This window comes from Scyliorhinus canicula, chromosome 13 (genome assembly GCF_902713615.1).
Source record: "Scyliorhinus canicula chromosome 13, sScyCan1.1, whole genome shotgun sequence".
Classification (NCBI taxonomy): domain Eukaryota; kingdom Metazoa; phylum Chordata; class Chondrichthyes; order Carcharhiniformes; family Scyliorhinidae; genus Scyliorhinus; species Scyliorhinus canicula.
In genome coordinates this window covers 4614509-4632633 of record NC_052158.1, presented here as the reverse complement: position 1 = coordinate 4632633, position 18125 = coordinate 4614509, and the positions used below count along the sequence as shown (strand labels likewise).

The window sequence follows — 18125 nt, the reverse complement described above, 5'->3', positions numbered from 1 at the left end:
GGCCCCAGACCCGGAACGCATGCGGCCCCTTAAGGAGCTCCCCCTCCCTCACTGCCCCAAGGCTCTGAAGCGCTGCCTCGGTTTCTTCTCATATTACGCCCAGTGGGTCCCCAACTACGCCGACAAATCCCGTCCCCTCATCCAAACAGCCATGTTCCCCCTTTCGACGGAGGCCCGCCAGGCCTTCAGCCGCATCAAAGCGGACATCGCAAAGGCCACGATGCACGCCATCGATGAGTCCCTCCCCTTCCAGGTCGAGAGCGACGCGTCCGCGTAGCTCTGGCAGCCACCCTCAACCAAGCGGGCAGGCCCGTGGTCTTCTTCTCACGCACATTCCATGCTTCCGAAATCCGCCACTCCTCGGTCGAGAAGGAAGCACAGGCCATAGTAGAAGCTGTGCGACACTGGAGGCATTATCTGGCCGGCAGGAGGGTTACCCTCCTCACAGACCAACGGTCAGTGGCCTTCATGTTTGACAATGCACAGCGGGGCAAGATAAAGAACGACAAGATTTTGCGGTGGAGGATCGAGTTATCCACCTACAACTACAGCATCTTGTATCGTCCTGGGAAGCTGACCGAGCCTCCCGATGCCCTGTCCCGCGGCACCTGTGCCAACGCACAAGTGGACCGCCTCTGAGCCCTCCACGAGGACCTCTGCCACCCGGGGGTCACCCGCTTTTTTCACTTTGTAAAGACCCCCAACCTGCCCTACTCCATCGAGGTCAGGACAGTCACTAGGAACTGCCACATCTGCGCGGAGTGCAAGCCGCACTTCTACCGCCCCGAAAAAGCGCATCTGATAAAGGCTTCCCGTCCCTTTGAACGGCTCAGCATGGACTTCAAAGGTCCCCTCCCCTCTACAAACCGCAACACGTATTTCCTCAATGTGATTGACGAGTACTCCCGCTTCCCGTTCGCCATCCTCTGCCCCGACATGACCACACCAACCATCATCAAAGCCCTTCACACCATTTTCTCCCTGTTTGGATTCCCCGCGTACATTCACAGCGATAGGGGGTCCTCCTTTATGAGTGACGAACTGCGTCAATTCTTGCTCAGCAAGGGCATTGCCTCAAGCAGGATGACCAGTTAGAACCCCCGGGGTAACGGACAGATCGAGAGGGAGAACGGTACGGTATGGAAGACCGCCCTCCTGCTGGCCCGATGGTCCAGAAATCTCCCAGTCTCCCGCTGGCAGGAGGTCCTTCCAGACGGTCTCTACTTTGCATGTCTACCAATCAAACGCCTCATGAACGTCTTCTTGTCTTCCCCAGGAAGTCTTCCTCAGGGACCCCACTCCCGACCTGGCTGGCTGCTCCCGGGCCCATCCTGCTCCGGAAACACGTGCGGGCGCACAAATTGGACCCGTTGGCCGAGAGGGTCCAGCTGCTCCACACTAACCTGCAATATGCGTTTGTGGAGTACCCCGACGGCCGACAGGACACGGTCTCTCTACGGGACCTGGCGCCCGCCGGATCCCCCCCCATCGCCCCCGGCACCAGCCCCACCCATCCCCCCCTCCAACCGCAACTGCTCCCCGCAGGCACTCCCCTCCCTGGCCCGCCAACCCCCTCACCCGTGCCGCCTGGAGGACTAGACGCCCCCCCCATCTGGAGGACTAGACGCCCCCCCCCATGGCCCGGCCCTAACCAGCTCCGTCTCAGGGTGTGGAAACCTCCACGAGGACCGGATCATCACTCCCGAGTCATGGACGCCCGCATCTCCAACATCCCCGACGAACCTCCGCAGGTCGCACAGGACATCCAAGGCCCCCAATCGTCTGATCGAGTCGATATGAACTTTGAATGGGGCCTTTTTTCCCGACTCTGTAAATAATTCGCCGTGTGATAACACATCTCTGTATATAGTTACGGGCCAGTGGGCAGCCACCGTTGGAGAGGTATAATCCCATATCACTAGTCATACTACCAGTATCTTGTCCCACCCGCACTGGACACCCCCCCACCCCCCCCCCCCCCCGGTGGCTTCTCAATGAGCACATGCCCCCCCCCCCCCTCCGGTTCCTTTCTCAACAAGTGGTGAATGTGGTAGTATGACTAGAGGTACTACGGTACCTGGGAGTGTGAGCTGCTATTGGTGAAGAAAGCTCGCTGCCCATTGGCCCAAGTGTTGGATTGGATTGGATTTGTTTATTGTCACGTGTACCGAGGTACAGTGAAAAGTATTTTTCTGCAAGCAGCTCAACAGATCATTCAGTACATGGAAGGAGAGGGAGTTAAACACAATTCAAGAAAATACAAAAAAATACATAATTTGCTTTCTCATTGGTCAAGACGAAGGTAGCTCCGCCCACGAGGCGGAGTACAAGAACCCGTGTTTCCCAGCAGCCATCGTTCTTTCTGTACTCAAACTGCTGGGGAAACTTCTTGCAGATTAAAGCCTTCGATTCGGACTACTCCTTTGTTTCTGTGGTTATTCATCGTGCATCAGGTTGTGAGGAGTGAGGGACAGGAGTGATGCCAGGGACACAGAGGTGGTGACTCACCCGAGCTGCCCTCAGGAGATCGTTCATCGTTTTTCGGCACTGGGCCCCAGTCCTCCTGGTGAGGTTGGCAGCACTGACCATCTCTGCCACCTCCTCCCAGGCCCTGTTGATGATGGTGGGCTTGGGTCTCCTGCCCACCCTGGGGAAGAGGGTGTCCTGCCTCTGCTCCACCACGTCCAGCATGCGATTGGCCACTGACTCAGAAAGTCTGGGGGCAGGTCTCCGTGGAGCCACCTTCTTGGCTGGAATGGGAGTGTTTGGGGAGCGGAGCGTTTATAAACAGCTCCAGCTTGTCAGGCTCTCCAGCGCTAATTCAGGCCCCAGCGAATCAGACACCAGCGGGAATGGGAATTGCTCTGATTCCCGTGGGAAGAGCACTGGCTCATTTGCATGTCCTGACTCGCTTCCCGAATAGCGCCCCCAAGGGAACGGGATTAGCCGCAATTCAGTCCCCACGGCAACACTCAGGGCGCGATCCAATGGCCACGCTGCGCCCGAAAAGCAGCTCGCCGCGGCTCAGCGTGGACGATAAAAGCCAGGAGACCCCGCTCTCGGGATCTACCCGGCTCACAACGTCCCGTGACATCTAACGTGATCTCGAGACGTTGTGATGTGAATCCTGCCCATTGTGGGCGGGGTCACTTTGCAGAAATTGACATATTAAAGCGAGGCAGCTGGTCTCACTTTAATATGCAGATTCCTCAGTTTCCCGAGGTGTGGGATCAATCTCCCTTCCCCTCGGAGACATCGGGCGGGCACCGTTCGGTACTGATTCCCACAAACAGGAACCAGGCAGAATAGCATCGTGGGGGTCTCCCAGGGGATCAGAGGCCCCAGGGGTATGCCCATTGGGCAGGGTGGTACCCTGGCAGTGGTGGTGCCACCCAGGCACCCTGGCACTGCCACCTGGCACTGCCACTTGGGTGTCAGTCTGGTGTGGTGGTGATTGGCCTGGGCTGCCCTGCGTAGGTGTTGCGAGGGGTCTGGAGACCCCCTCCCACGGTGCATTGGACATTGGGGGGTGTATCAGGGGTGGCGCCAGCGGCCTCGGAGATCAGGATTTTAAAATGGCCGATCTCTCCCTGCGCTGAGGAGTTCCGGCGAGCGGAGCTCCTCACTGCACAAAACGGGGCGATGTGCGTCCTCGGCCTCGCATTCCCCACTTAGGCACCTCACCCAACGTGGGTGCCGTTTTATAGCCATGTGTTTCTCGGCACTGTGAGCTCTGGGAAACACGCGGTTAAATACGCTCGCTCTGGGACTTTGTTCCCTTTTAGTTGAATCGCGCCCTTACTCTCCCAAATGGAGAATCCCGGCCATAATATTTGATATGAGGCCACATGTGGAGGTGGTTATTCAATGTGATTCTCCACAGACAAACCTCTACCTTAATCCTCTCCCTGGATGTATAAAAGTTATTAATCTCGAGTGAGTGCAATGTTTCCTCAAGGTAATTGAGAAAATGGGCTTTGCTGACACTTTCAGGAAATGGATTGCAATCCAGGGCTTGTTCCCCAGGTCCACAGTGAAGACCAGCTGACTCCATCCCCCTCACCACTCCTCCTCTCTCAACAGGCAGACAAAGCCTCATTCCCAGGCTTCCTGTCCTAACCTTGGCCATGGACATGAGTCTGGTCCACAAGGTGGAGATGTATCAGGAGGATAAGGATTGTAGAGGAGGAAAGGTTCAGCTGGGAATGGCGGAGTTTCCACTTGCTGAAGTTTGTAAAGTATCGATGGATTCTGGAGACAGAGCTCCATCTGAGAGTTCCTGTATTGGTGATGTTTAGGGAGCTGACAGTTTCAGCTGACCAAGCTGAGAATGATTTTTAGAAAGTGGATGAGGTGCATGAATCAGATTTTAATTCCAATCAGGACCATTTTTATCCTCATTTCTTTATAACAAAGCCCTTAAACATTCTCTCTGCTGACGGATTCTCCGTTGCGCCGGCAGCGCTCCCACGCCCGCGGGATTCCCGGCGGTGTGGGGTGGCCACAATGGGCAATCCCATTGGCAGGTGGCAGAGACGGAGAATCCCGCTGCCGGTGAGGGCCGCCGCCCAGGAAAAGGGAGCTGGCGGGCCGGAGAATCCCGCCCGGTGTCTGTGATATTTATATGGATAATGATTCAAATATAAGATATAAATCAGGACAGAGGAACTTATCTGAGTTTTACCAGGGTTAATGACATCCAGCATTTCTCTCCACACTGGGAACGGTAAAGGGCTGTTGAATTTTCCGATGGACAGGACACCATCTGCTAGTGACAGCTTTTTACCCTCATCGTTAATCCTGTAAATATTAAAGAGTTGATTATAAATTGACCATAAACACTTTGCTGAGTAATTTTACCAACTTGCCCTGAGTTTCAGTAAAGTTCATGTCCTACCTCCTCTTCCCAGATGCTTCCTCCTGAAATAAACAAAACACAAATCTGAGTTGACAGAGACGGACTGTCTATATCCAGAAAGCAGAAATGACCCTCACATTGTTACAAGCTGCTGAGAATTGTCAATTCCCATTGCTGCAGACATGGAATAGAAAGAGGATGTTACACAAAGGATATTGAAGCACAGGAGAAAGTATCAAAAAGATCGACAGCAACTGAGAGGCTTCAACTAACAGCAAAGATTGATCAACTTTACTGAAGAAAAGAGAAGAGCTGATAGAGATCTTTCAAATGATGAAAGGAGTCGGATTTGATAGATTCAATGAAGATATTTCCACTTCTGGAGAATCCAGAATTCGGGTTAGAAACATAATACAGTATAGTTACAAATAAATCCAATTGAGAGTTCAGGAGAAACTTCTTTCCCGAGAGAGCGATGAGAATGTGGAACTGACTATCACACGGGGTGGAATTTACTCCAGTCTGTCACAGCAGTGAGCATGGTGTCCGGACATAGGGAATCACACGGGAGGACACGGCTCAGTCTGTCGATGGCAGGAACACCTCCCGGGATTAAGTCACAGTCGGGAAGGGGTCAATGCTCCGGAAATGTGTTTGTGATATTCTGATAAGAATCATCATTAAAAGGACAAGATCCAAGGGTCTGGCCCTGTAGACAAGATGGAGGGTCAAGAACGGTCAACCTGGCTCCCGGGCCTACAATTCACACCAGAAGGAGCAGCCGGGTGGGGAATTGTAATTTATCAGCCAAATCCCAGGGGGATTGGGGCTGAGGTTTTTAAAATAACTTCAGGGGAACAACCGAATCCTGGGGGGATTTGGGTTTGAATTGAGGAAGGTTTGGGCTGAAATGTGGGGTTTTGTCTGTGGATTTTCAGGAGAGGCTTTTTAATAAGTTGTGGTGATTTATGTGTTTATGTGGAAGCCGAGGTTAAATTGTGGAGGGATTTAAATCAGAAAAACCAATTGAATGTTGTGTAATGTTATTTACACTAGTTTAAAGCTCTTTGTATTCGGTGTTGGGAGTGTTTTTACTCAACAACAAGTTTGTGGTTGAGCCAATCCCCGTGTCTGTGTAATTTTGTTCTTTATAAAATCCTCGAGTCGAGAACCATCAGTCAGAGGAAACGGGAGCGTGAACCTCTTACAGTCCCTCAATCAGGGACACAGTGCAACTGAACAAAAGCATTCCCGCTACATCCTCAATCCCACCATCTCTCCCCCCCACCCCCTCCCAGAACCCTACCAGTAATCCCAATAGGGTTTGATTTTCAGGCTTCCCGTATTGTGAGACCCCTGCTCATTGCTGGGGGAATACCAGTGACAGCAGGATGAGAACATTAATTGCCCTGTTAAGGGGCTGAATTGGTTACAGGAAGGCTGTCCCACAAGACTTACCACCACGGACTTAATCTGTGTAGAGGTGGAAAGACAACAGAAACTCCACACAGTGTCATTCCTCATGTCCCCTTCCCCTCACCCCACACCCTGACTAAATGTACCCTGGGGGGGGAGAGGGGGGGGGGGCAGCATTAAATTCCACCCACCCAGGGAAAGCCAGGGATACATTTAAGGAGAAGCTGGATAAACACATGAGGGAGAAAGGAACAGAAGGATATATTGACAGGGAAATGAAGTAGGATGGGAGGAGGCTCGTGTGGATCATGTTGTGACTGTGAACGTTCACTGAACTAAACTGAAATATAATCCCTCACCTTCAGAAATCTCACTCCGTCTTTTTGTTCCAACTGTTTTTCCAACTTTGAGAGTTTCTCCTGAATAGAATTTAAATTCTCCTGAATTTCACAAAGATTTTCCTCCATTGTTTTTAGAATTGTTTCCTCTTCTTCCCTGAGATCTCGGATTAAACGCTGCTCTTTCTCAGTGAGAATCTGGTGCATTTTAGTGAACTCGGATGTGATGTGGCTCTGCAGACTGACCGACTGTTTCTATCAGAAGAAACATTAAAAATAATATGTTTCTGTCATAAAAACAACAAAATAATGAATTAAATTTGGAAGCTCAGCACAGGGAGACTTTACCCTAATTTGGGAAATCTTCTGTTTCTGCTGCTGCTCCATTTCTAGAACCGTCGATTTCTTCTGTGTGAGAGAATCTAAGGAAGATTTCACCCCATCCTGGGATTGGGAGAGAAAATCAGAAAATAAAAGTGTTAGACCCTGAAAATGTGATCAGATAATCAGGGGATCAAATCTGTTCCCTTTTACCTTGTAGATTTCAACAGCTTCTTTAATCGGGATGAAGCGGTGTTCTCTGTGTTCCCGTGAATCGACACAAATCAGACAGATCAATTTCTTGTCAGTTTCACAAAACAGCTTCAGTTCTTCCTGATGTTCCTCACAGTGAAGTTTACTTTCCTCCTCTTCCTGATTCAGCTTTAATTTTCGAGCTTTCTCAGCCAGATTCGCTAAGACCCGATTGGCTCTGAGGATTCTTTCTGGAAACTCCTGTCGACATTCTGGGCAGGAGTTTCTCTCCTTCTTTTCCCAACACTGGGTGATACAGGAGCGGCAGAAGTTGTGTCCACACTCCAGTGAAACCGGATCAGTGAAGAAATCAAGACAAATGGGACAAATTAAATCCTCGGACAAACTCTGCTCGTGCTGTCTGGAAGCCATGTTCACACTCAGCACTTCCTGATTCAAACCACTTTCAGTTTCAATGTTCCTGCTCTGCTGCTGAACACATTTAGTTCAGTAACTCCCTCATGACGTTCACGGCAATACTCAAGGAATTATTGTTATTTGCTGCTCTCGGTCCCATTGCTTTGGGAGTTGGAGATAAAAGCCGGAGCAGAATTCAGAATAAACCGGGTTAGAGGGAGTGACAGGGAATAATTGAACCCAGGCGATGAGAGTGAAGGTCTGTTGGTGGTGGGGGTGGGTGGAGAGAGGATGGGAGGAGGTGGGGATTTTGCCCTGTGAGTGACTGGCAGCCTGCTGCTCTCCTTCATTAACTTCTGTCTCAAAGCTGCCCCAGGCATGGATGGTCAAACTGTGTTTTACTTTGTGGGAAACACAAACTGAAACATATTGTCCAGCTCCTCCTGACCTGTCCCTTTAAATGCACCATTCCCCAATAATGCTGGCCGAACCAACAACGTTAATATCCCTTAAATGTACAGAAATATGCGGCGGGATTCTCTGTTCGGAGGCTAAGTGTTGGCGCCGGCGCAGGATTCGTCAAGTTTCACAACAGCAAAGCTGACGCCACACCTGGACCGATTCGGCTACTGTTGAGGGGTTAGCACCGGCGCCACGTGGAACACAATCGATTCCAATGAGAAACGGTGCTGGATTGGCCAGGTCTGAGATTGACACTCAGGAGGCTGACAAGCTGCAGCTACACAGACACACTTCACTCCCCACACACACCATCCCAGCCAACAAGACGGCAGCGAGGAGAGCAGAACCCCGGAGACACCGAGCTGGAGTCCCTGCTGGATGTGGTGGAGGAGAGGCCTGCGACCCTGTACCCCGGCCCGGGAAGGAGGCTGCCAGCCGCCGCCGTTCAGCGTGCCTGGGCGCAGGTGGCAGATGCGGTTAGCGCCGTGAGCAACACCATCCGGCCCAGTCAGCAGTGCCGGAGGAAACTGTCCGACCTCCTCAGGGCGGCCAGGGTGAGTAGGCAGCGCTGTGCCCCTGGCACCCACCCCCATCCCACACACCCATAACCCACCCCCCCTCCAACCCGGAGAGCAGGCGAACCCCCCCCCCCCTACCCTGAACCACATGTCGGCACCCATACCGGCCGCCATGGCCGGGTGCCCGAGTGACTGAAGCCACCAGGTACCCACCTCCTGGGCTGCTTGCGTCGGACTGTCTAACACTGTCGTTTTCTGTTAACCCCCCCGGCCAGGAAAAGCCCGCTCAGAACCGCCGGGAGTGGGAGATAACTGGAGGAGGACCTCCGGACCTGCGGACCCTCACTGTGGCAGAGCAGAGGGCCCTGAACGTGGTTGGGGGCCTGGAGAATGGGAGGTTGCCGGGGTGGAGGGCGGCCAGGGGCAAGGAGGTGAGACCCTGAGTTACAGTTCCCCATGCCACGTGTGTCAAACCAACCCCCCCAACCCTCAACCTCAGCCCCACACCACCCTCACCCTCAGTCCCACACCACCCTCACCCCACACCACCCACACCCTCACCCCATACCACCCTCACCCCCACCCTTACCCTCAGCCCCACACCACCTCCCCCAACCCACACCCTCGCCCCAACCACCCTCACCCATACAACCCTCACCCCCACCCTCACCCTCAGCCCCACACCACCCTCACCCTCACCCCATACCACCCTACCCCCCCTCACCCTCGCCCCCACACCAACCCTCCACCCTCACCCCATACCACCCTCCCCCCACCCTTACCCTCATCCCCACACCACTCCCCCTCACCCCCACCCTACAACCACCCCCACCCTCGCCCTCACCCCCACACCACCCTCACCCTCAGCCCCACAACATCCTCACCCTCAGCCCCACCCTCCCCTCACCCTCAGCCCCACACCACCCTCAACCGCAGCCACACGCCCACCCTCAACCTAATCCCCCGCCACCCTCACCCTCAGCCCACAGACCACCCTCACCACCACCTCACCCTCAGCCCCTCGCCATGGCCCTCACCCTCAGCCTCGCACCATCCCTCAACCCTCACCCTCAGCCCCGCACCACCCCTCAACCCTCACCCTCAGCCCCGCACCACCCTCACCCTCAGCCCCACGCCATGGCCCTCACCCTCAGCATCACCCTCACCCCCACACCACCTTCAGGTGTAGGCGGAGGTGGAGGAGGACAATCGCGTGCAGGTGCAGGAGGGGGTGCTGACCATGCGTGCCACCCAGGCCAACACCACACGGTGGCATCCGCGGTGGAGGCATTGGGGGGCGAGGGCTTTGGCATGGATCAACATTTCCTAGGCCTGGGACATTCTCTGCAGGTGCTGGCCGAGGCCCAGGACAGGGTTACCGCCTCCCAGGCAGCCATGTGCCAGAGCCACCTGGAAATAATAATAATAATCTTTATTGTCACAAGTAGGTTTACATTAACACTGCAATGAAGTTACTGTGAAAATTCCCTAATCACCACATTCCGGCACCTGCTCGGGTCACAGAGGGAGAATTCAGAATGTCCAGTTCACCTAACAGCACGTCTTTCGGGACTTGTGGGAGGAAACTGGAGCACCCGGAGGAAAACCACACAGACACGGGGAGAACGTGCAGACTCCGCACAGATAGTGACCGAAGCCGGGAATTGAACCCGGGTCCCTGGCACTGTGAAGCAACAGTGCTAATCACTGTGCTGCCGTGCCACTCATTGCAGGGGCACTTTTGAGTGTGGCCCAGTCACAGCAGGCCATGGCTGGGAACATCGGTGGCATTGCCCAGGCGCTGGCCAACGTGGCACAGACACAGAGGGAGGTGGCTCAATCCCAGAGGGAGATGGCGCAGTCACTGGCTCATATAAATAGACTCCTATTTATTGACTACAGCTCCGCCTTCAACACCATAATCCCAGCCAAGCTCATATCAAAGCTCCAAAACCTAGGACTTGGCTCTCCACTCTGCAACTGGATCCTCGATTTTCTGACCAACAGACCACAATCAGTAAGAATGAACACCAACACCTCCTCCACAATAGTCCTCAATACCAGGACCCCGCAAGGCTGCGTACTTAGCCCCCTACTCTACTAGCTGTACACACACGACTGCGTGGCAAAACTTCGTTCCAACTCCATCTACAAGTTTGCTGACGATACGACCATAGTGGGCCGGATCTCGAATAACGAGTCAGAATACAGGAGGGAGATAGAGAACCTGGTGGAGTGGTGTAACAACAACAATCTCTCCCTCAATGCCAGTGTGGTGATCTGATCTGCATACCTGTCTGCCATTGGGCCAGAACGTCGGCTTACCATTGGCCCTGGTCGGTCATGTGCCTCTCGACCGATTGGCTGAGAGGCTGAGTTAACCACGCCTCTATTAACGAGGTATAAATGGTCAGACGCCTGACGATCGTCCTTTCCATTGTAGACGATCGCAGAGCTGTGTTCTAGTCTATTAAAGCCGGACTTTGGTAAATCACTCGCCTTGCGTACAATTGATGGTACATCAATTTAATAGACTACGACTTTGAAGATGGAGTTCCACATCAAGCCCGAATGCCTCCGCATCAGCCCGCAAACTCCGAACTCTGCAGAACTTTTCCAACTCTGGCTGACTTGCCGAAGGGTTCCTAGCATCTACAACCACCCCCCCCCCCCCCCCCCCACCATGGCACAGAAGCTGCACGTCCTCCACTCCAGCGTGGGTATCGACGCCTACGCAATAATCAAAGAGGAAACGAATTATGATGACGCAATACAAAAGCTAAAAGGACAATTCATCAAACCGGTCAACAGGGTATTCGCTCGACATCTGCTGGCCACCAGAAAGCAGGTCCCCGGTGAGTCTCTAAGCCAATACGCCTGGGCCCTCTATGCCCTGGGGAGAAGTTGCTCCTGTGTAGTGGTGTCCGCTACAGAGCACATGGAGCTACTGATCAGAGACGCTTACGTGGCTGGGATGCTGTCTCCCGTGATCCGCCAGCGGATGCTGGAAAGAGGACAACTCAGTTTAACGGAGACGCTGACTCTCTCCTCCTCTCTGGAGGTCGCAGATCAAAGCGCTCGCACCTATGACCCTGGCCAGGCCTCCTGGCACGCTTCCCACCCGCCACCCGCCGCTCCCGACCTCCCTCAGGCTTGTGCCACGGGGCGCCCCGATAAATCCGCGGGGCCCCGCTGCTACTTTTGTGGGTACGCTAAACACCCTCGCTCGCGCTGCCCAGCCCGCTCCGCCCTCTATAAGAGCTGCGGGAAGAAGGGCCACTACTCCACGGTCTGCCAGGCCAAAACGCTGGCTGCAGCGCTTCTGGAAGCTGCACAGCACTCCCCCCCCCCCCCCCCCCCAGGCCTCTGCGACCGGCCTGTGTGCCTCTCTCTCTCCCCCAGGGCCGCCCCAGCCACTCCCGACTCGCGCCCCAGAGCCGCTCCACCTCACCCAGCTCCTCACGACTCTGCCCCAGCCGGCCGACAAGCGCACCTCCCCAGGCCCTCCCGGTCCCTGCCTGCCCACCGCGCGTACCTCTTCCCCCCCCCCGCCCCCGGCCCCGCCCGACCGGCTCGCCTCTCCGGGCACTCCCGGTCCCTGCCTGCCCGCCGCGCGTACCTCTACCCCCCCCCCCCCCGCCCCCGGGCCCCGGCGCCCGACCGCTCGCCTCTCCGGCCCTCCCGGTCCCTGCCTGCCTGCCGCACGTACCTCTCCCCCCCCGCCCCCCGGGCCCCCGGCGCCCGACCGGCTCGCCTCTCCGGCCCTCCCGGTCCCTGCCTGCCCGCCGCGCGTACCTCTCCCCCCCCCCCGCCCCCGGGCCCCGGCGCCCGACCGCTCGCCTCTCCGTGCCCTCCCGTCACTGCCTGCCCGCAGCGCGTACCTCCCCCCCCCCCCACCCCTGGGCCCCGGCGCCTGACCGGCTCGCCTCTCCGGGCCCTCCCGGTCCCTACCTGCCCGCCGCGCGAATCTGCTCCCCTTGCCCCCGGCCTCCTGCACCCGGCCTGCGCGCCTCACCTCCTCCGCTCGCAGCGGCTCCACCCGGCTCGCCGGCAACGCTAGCTCCGCCCCCAGCGACCACGAGGGCTTCCTGGGCGCCGCCATCTTGGGGCGCCAACCCCACGTGCGGGTCCTGGACACCGCCATCTTGGGGCGCCGACCCCACGTGCGGGTCCTGGGTGCCGCCATCTTGGGGCGCCGACCCCACGTGCGGGTCCTGGGCGCCGCCATCTTGGGACGCCGACCCCACGTGCGGGTCCTGGGCGCCGCCATCGTGGGACGCAGACTTCACATATGGATCCTGGCCACCGACTTCCGGGACTGCCACGCAAGGTCCCTCCAGCATCGACTCGGACGGCGACGACGGATTTTCTCAACGGCTCGCGGCCGTTCAACTCGACCAGTCACGTCCACAGCACGCTCGCCAAAACGACAACGCTGATCCACCTCAACGGCCACGTGACGGACTGCCTGCTGGACTCCGGGAGCACGGAAAGCTTCGTTCACCCTGACACGGTAAGACGCTGCGCGCTCCCTGTCCATCCCGTAACACACAAAATCGGTTTAGCCTCAGGTTCGCACTCCGTCCACATCACCGGGTGCTGCATCGCGGACCTCACGGTCCAAGGGAAGGTTTTTAAAAATTATAAATTCCTTGTCCTCCCTGACCTTTGCGCACTGGCACTTCTAGGACTGGATTTTCAGTGCAACCTGCAGAGCTTGACCTTCCAATTCGGCGGCCCTATACCCCCCCTCACTGTCTGCAGCCTCGCGTCCCTCAAAGTGGACCCCCCCTCCTTGTTTGCTAATCTCACCCCCGATTGCAAACCCGTCGCGACCCGGAGCAGACGGTACAGCGCCCAGGACCGGTCCTTCATCAGGTCCGAGGTCCAGAGGTTGCTGACGGAAGGGGTCATCGAGGCCAGCAACAGTCCCTGGCGAGCCCAAATGCTGGTGGTCCGGACTGGGGAGAAAAACCGGATGGTCATCGATTATAGCCAAACCATCAATCAGTTTACGCAACTGGACGCGTATCCTCTCCCCCGTATTTCCACCATGGTAAACGAGATCGCGAAATACAAGGTCTTCTCCACTGTGGACCTTAAGTCCGCTTACCACCAGCTCCCCATCCGCGCGAGTGACCGCCTGTACACCGCGTTCGAGGCTGATGGGCGCCTCTACCACTTCCTTAGGGTTCCGTTTGGTGTCACAAATGGGGTCTCGGTCTTCCAACGGGAGATGGACCGAATGGTCGACAAGTACGGATTACGGGCTACCTTCCCGTATCTTGATAATGTCACCATCTGCGGCCACGACCAGCAGGACCATGACGCCAACCTCCAGAAATTCCTCCAAACCGCAAAACTCCTTAACCTCACGTACAATAAGGATAAATGCGTGTTTAGCACCGACCGCCTAGCCATCCTCGGCTACGTAGTGCGTAACGGAGTGATAGGCCCCAATCCCGAACGCATGCGCCCCTGATGGAACTCCCTCTCCCCAATACCCCCAAATCCCTCAAACGCTGCCTGGGGTTCTTCGCATACTACGCCCAATGGGTTCCCAATTACGCTGACAGGGCCCGTCCCCTCATGCAAACCACGACCTTCCCGCCGTCGACGGAGGCCTGCCAGGCCTTTAGCCGCATCAAAGTGGACATCACAAAGGCCACGATCCGCGCCATCGACGAGGCCCTCCCCCTCCAGGTCGAGAGCGACGCATCAGAAGTAGCTCTGGCGGCCACCCTGAACCAAGCGGGCAGACCCGTGGCCTTCTTCTCCAGAACTCTCCAGGCTTCTGAACTCCGCCACCCCTCTGTGGAAAAGGAAGCCCAGGCCATAGTCGAAGCTGTGCGACATTGGAGGCACTATTTGGCCGGCAGGAGGTTTACCCTCCTCACAGACCAACGGTCAGTAGCCTTCATGTTTGATAATGCACAAAGGGGCAAGATCAAAAATGACAAGATTTTACGGTGGCGGATCGAGTTGTCCACGTACAACTATGATATCTTGTATCGTCCTGGGAAGCTCAATGAGCCTCCTGATGCCCTGTCCCTCGGTACCTGCGCCAGCGCGCAGACAGACCGCCTCCGCTCTCTCCACGCAGACCTCTGCCATCCAGGGGTGACCCGCCTACACCATTTCATTAAGGCCCGCAATCCTGCCTACTCCATCGAGGAAGTCAGGTCAGTAACCCGTGACTGCCACATCTGCGCCGAGTGCAAACCGCACTTCTACCGCCCCGAGCGCGCACACCTGATCAAAGCATCCCGCCCCTTCGAACATCTTAGCATTGACTTCAAGGGGCCCCTTCCCTCTAACAACCGCAACATTTACTTCCTGACGGTGATCGATGAATACTCCCGCTTCCCCTTCGTCATTCCCTGCCCCGACATGACCACATCGACCGTCATTAAGGCCCTACTCTCCATCTTCTCACTGTTCGGCTACCCCGCGTACATACACAGCGATCGGGGGTCCTCATTTATGAGCGATGAGCTGCGTCAATTCCTGCTCGACAGGGGCATCGCCTCTAGTAGGACGACCAGCTATAACCCTCGGGGTAACGGACAGGTCGAGCGGGAGAATGGTGCCATCTGGAAGACCATACTACTGGGCCTCCGGTCCAGAAATCTCCCTATTTCCCGATGGCAAGAGGTGATCCCCTACACTCTATCTGCTCACTCCTCTGTACCGCAACTAATCAGACACCCCATGAACGTCTTCTCGTTTTCCCCAGGAAGTCATCCTCCGGATCCCCTCTCCCGACGTGGCTGGTCACCCCGGGGCCCATCTTGCTCCGGAAGCATGTGCGGGTGCACAAGTCCGACCCGTTGGTGGAGCATGTCCAGTTACTTCACGCTAACCCGCAGTACGCTTATGTGGAGTACCCCGACCGGTCGGCAGGACATGGTCTCCCTCCGGACCTGGCACCCGCCGCGGCGCCCCCCCCCCCCCCCACCACAGACCCCCCCTCCCCCTTTTTCACCCAGCACCCACTCAGCTTCCCCATCCCTCATCCATGGCGTCTCCGCGGCCAGCTCAGGTGACGGAGACTACTCGAAGTCCATCGCTCCCGGACTCCAGGACATCAGCAGGACCATCGGCCGATCCGACGTCAACTCCTCCACTGCGGCGCTCGGCCAGGACGTCAAGGACCACCAAAGGACTGATCGAATCCTTCTAGAGTTCTACAGCCCCATGGACCTTTTTTTTTTGTAAATATTGTTATGTCTGGGCCAGTGGGAAGCCCCCAAATTCGATAAGGGTAAGGAGAGAAAATGTATTCTCCGAAGGCTACTCATATAACCAGTTCTCCCCCCCCCCCCCCGGGTCTCGTTCACACCCCCCCCCCCCCCCGGCCTTCCTTCTCTGCAAGGGGTGAATGTGGTGATATGATCTGCATACCTGTCTGCCATTGGGCCAGAACGTCGGCTTACCATTGGCCCTGGTCGGTCATGTGCCTCTCGACCGATTGGCCGAGAGGCTGAGTTAACCACGCCTCTATTAACGAGGTATAAATGGTCAGACGCCTGACGATCGTCCTTTCCATTGTAGACGATCGCAGAGCTGTGTTCTAGTCTATTAAAGCCGGACTTTGGTAAATCACTTGCCTTGCGTACAATTGATGGTACATCAGCCAGCAAAACTAAAGAGCTGGTCATTGACTTCAGGAAGCAAAGTACTGTACACACCCCTGTCAGCATCAACGGGGTCGAGGTGGAGATGGTTAGCAGTTTCAAATTCGTTGGAGTGCACATCACCAAAAATCTGTCCTGGTCCACTCACATCGACGCTATCACCAAGAAAGCACAACAGCGCCTATATTTCCTCAGGAAACTAAGGAAATTCCGCATGTCCACATTAACCCTAACCAACATTTAACGATGCACCACAGAAGCATCCTATCTGGCTGCATCACAGCCTGGTATGGCAACTGCTCGGCCCAGGACCGCAAGGAACTTCAGAGAGTCGTGAATACCGCCCAGTCCATCACACGAACCTGCCTCCCATCCATGGACTCTATCTACACCTCCCGCTGCCTGGGGAAAGCGGGCAGCATAATCAAGGAACCCTCCAACCCGGCTTACTCACTTTTCCAACTTCTTCCATCAGGCAGGAGATACAGAAGTCTGAGAACACGCACGAACAGACTCAAAAACAGCTTCTTCCCCACTGTCACCAGACTCCTAAATGACCCTCTTCTGGACTGACCTCATTAACACTACACCCTGTATGCTTCATCCGATGCCAATGCTTATGTAGTTACATTGTATATCTTGTGTTGCCCTATTATGTATTTTCTTGTATTTTCTTGAATTTTGTCTAATTTCCTTTTTCTTCCCATGTACTTAATGATCTGTTGAGCTGCCTGCAGAAAAATACTTTTCACTGTACCTCGGTACACGTGACAATAAACAAATCCAAATCCAAATCCAAATGTGACCCAGACCCAGAAGGTGGTGGCTCAGTCAATGGGGTGATGTGGCGCAGTCCCAGACGGAGATGGTCCACTCCCCGTGCTCCATGGCTGCGAGTGCAGTGGTTAGCACTGGGACTACGGCGCTGAGGACCTGGGTTCGAATCCCGGCCCTGGGTCACTGTCCGTGTGGAGTTTGCACATTCTCCCCGTGTCTGGTTGGTTTCACTCCCACAACCCAAAGATGTGCTGGTCCGGCACCTGTTCGGGTACACAGAGGGCGAATTCGCAATGTACAAATTACCTAAACTGCACGTCTTTCGGGACTTGTGGGAGGAAACCGGAGCACCCGAGGAAAACCCACGCAGACACAGGGAGAAGGTGCAGACTCCGCACAGACAGTGATCCAAGCTGGGAATCGAACCTGGGACCCTGGCGCTGTGAAGCAACAGTGTTACCGCTGTGCTTCCATGTTGCAGATTTTATGCAGACTTGCTAAAAAGTGACCCCGCCCATTGTGGGTGGGATTCCCCTTGCAACATCTCGCGAGACTGGGTTGAATCTCGCTAGGCGTTGCGAGCTGGGGTAGATCCCGGGAGCGGGGTCTCCCGGCTTTCACCAGCTAACAGGTCGAGCAGCATTTAGGCTGCACTTGCTCAGCTAACCCCAGCCAGCTCACAACAATGGAGCCCAGGAGACCCGCCCCAAGATTCGGGGGCACAGATCTGGGGAGGCTGTGAGACGCAGTGGAGGCCAGGAGGGATGTCCTGTTCCCCCCCCCGAGAGTCCTGGGGGATGAGCCATAGGGCAGCCAGTGCCGCCGGGGATGAGGTGGCAGCGGCTGTGAGCTCCGGGAATGTGACCAGGAGGAATGGCCTCCACTGCAGGAAAAAGGTCAATGACCGACACCGGGCAGCACAAGTGACTGGACACCAACACCCCCACCCCCCAAGGGAGCATCCACCCCCCAACTCCCCATGTGACCCCCAACCCTCTCTACCCCCTCCCCCTTCAACCCCCCACTCCAACCCTTCACATCCCCCCTCCCACCACGGTGAATCACACATGTGGCTAACAATGCCCTCTCTGTGTCTCCTCAGAAAAGCTCTGCCACAATCGGCGGAGACGGCCCAGACGTGGCGGTGGGGAGCCAGACTTAAGAATCCTCACCTCCTTCGAGGAGCGGG

At 55.9% G+C, this 18125-nt stretch overlaps 2 protein-coding genes across 2 annotated transcripts in view; one reads left to right on the top strand and one right to left on the bottom strand.

The window, feature by feature from the left end:
- LOC119975829 (zinc-binding protein A33-like) overlaps positions 1 to 7950 on the bottom strand; it is a 27183-nt gene extending 19233 nt beyond the window's left edge. Inside the window, exons 1-5 of the mRNA XM_038815707.1 lie at positions 7147 to 7950; positions 6961 to 7056; positions 6634 to 6867; positions 4898 to 4920; positions 4685 to 4800 (exon numbers count right to left, since the gene is read on the bottom strand). Coding sequence (XP_038671635.1) covers positions 4685 to 4800; positions 4898 to 4920; positions 6634 to 6867; positions 6961 to 7056; positions 7147 to 7557 — 880 coding nt within the window. The 5' untranslated portion in view covers positions 7558 to 7950. The remainder of the gene's footprint in view (positions 1 to 4684; positions 4801 to 4897; positions 4921 to 6633; positions 6868 to 6960; positions 7057 to 7146) is intronic.
- LOC119975844 (zinc-binding protein A33-like) overlaps positions 1 to 18125 on the top strand; it is a 413200-nt gene that overhangs the window by 319944 nt on the left and 75131 nt on the right. The gene's annotated exons all lie outside the window — the stretch shown is intronic.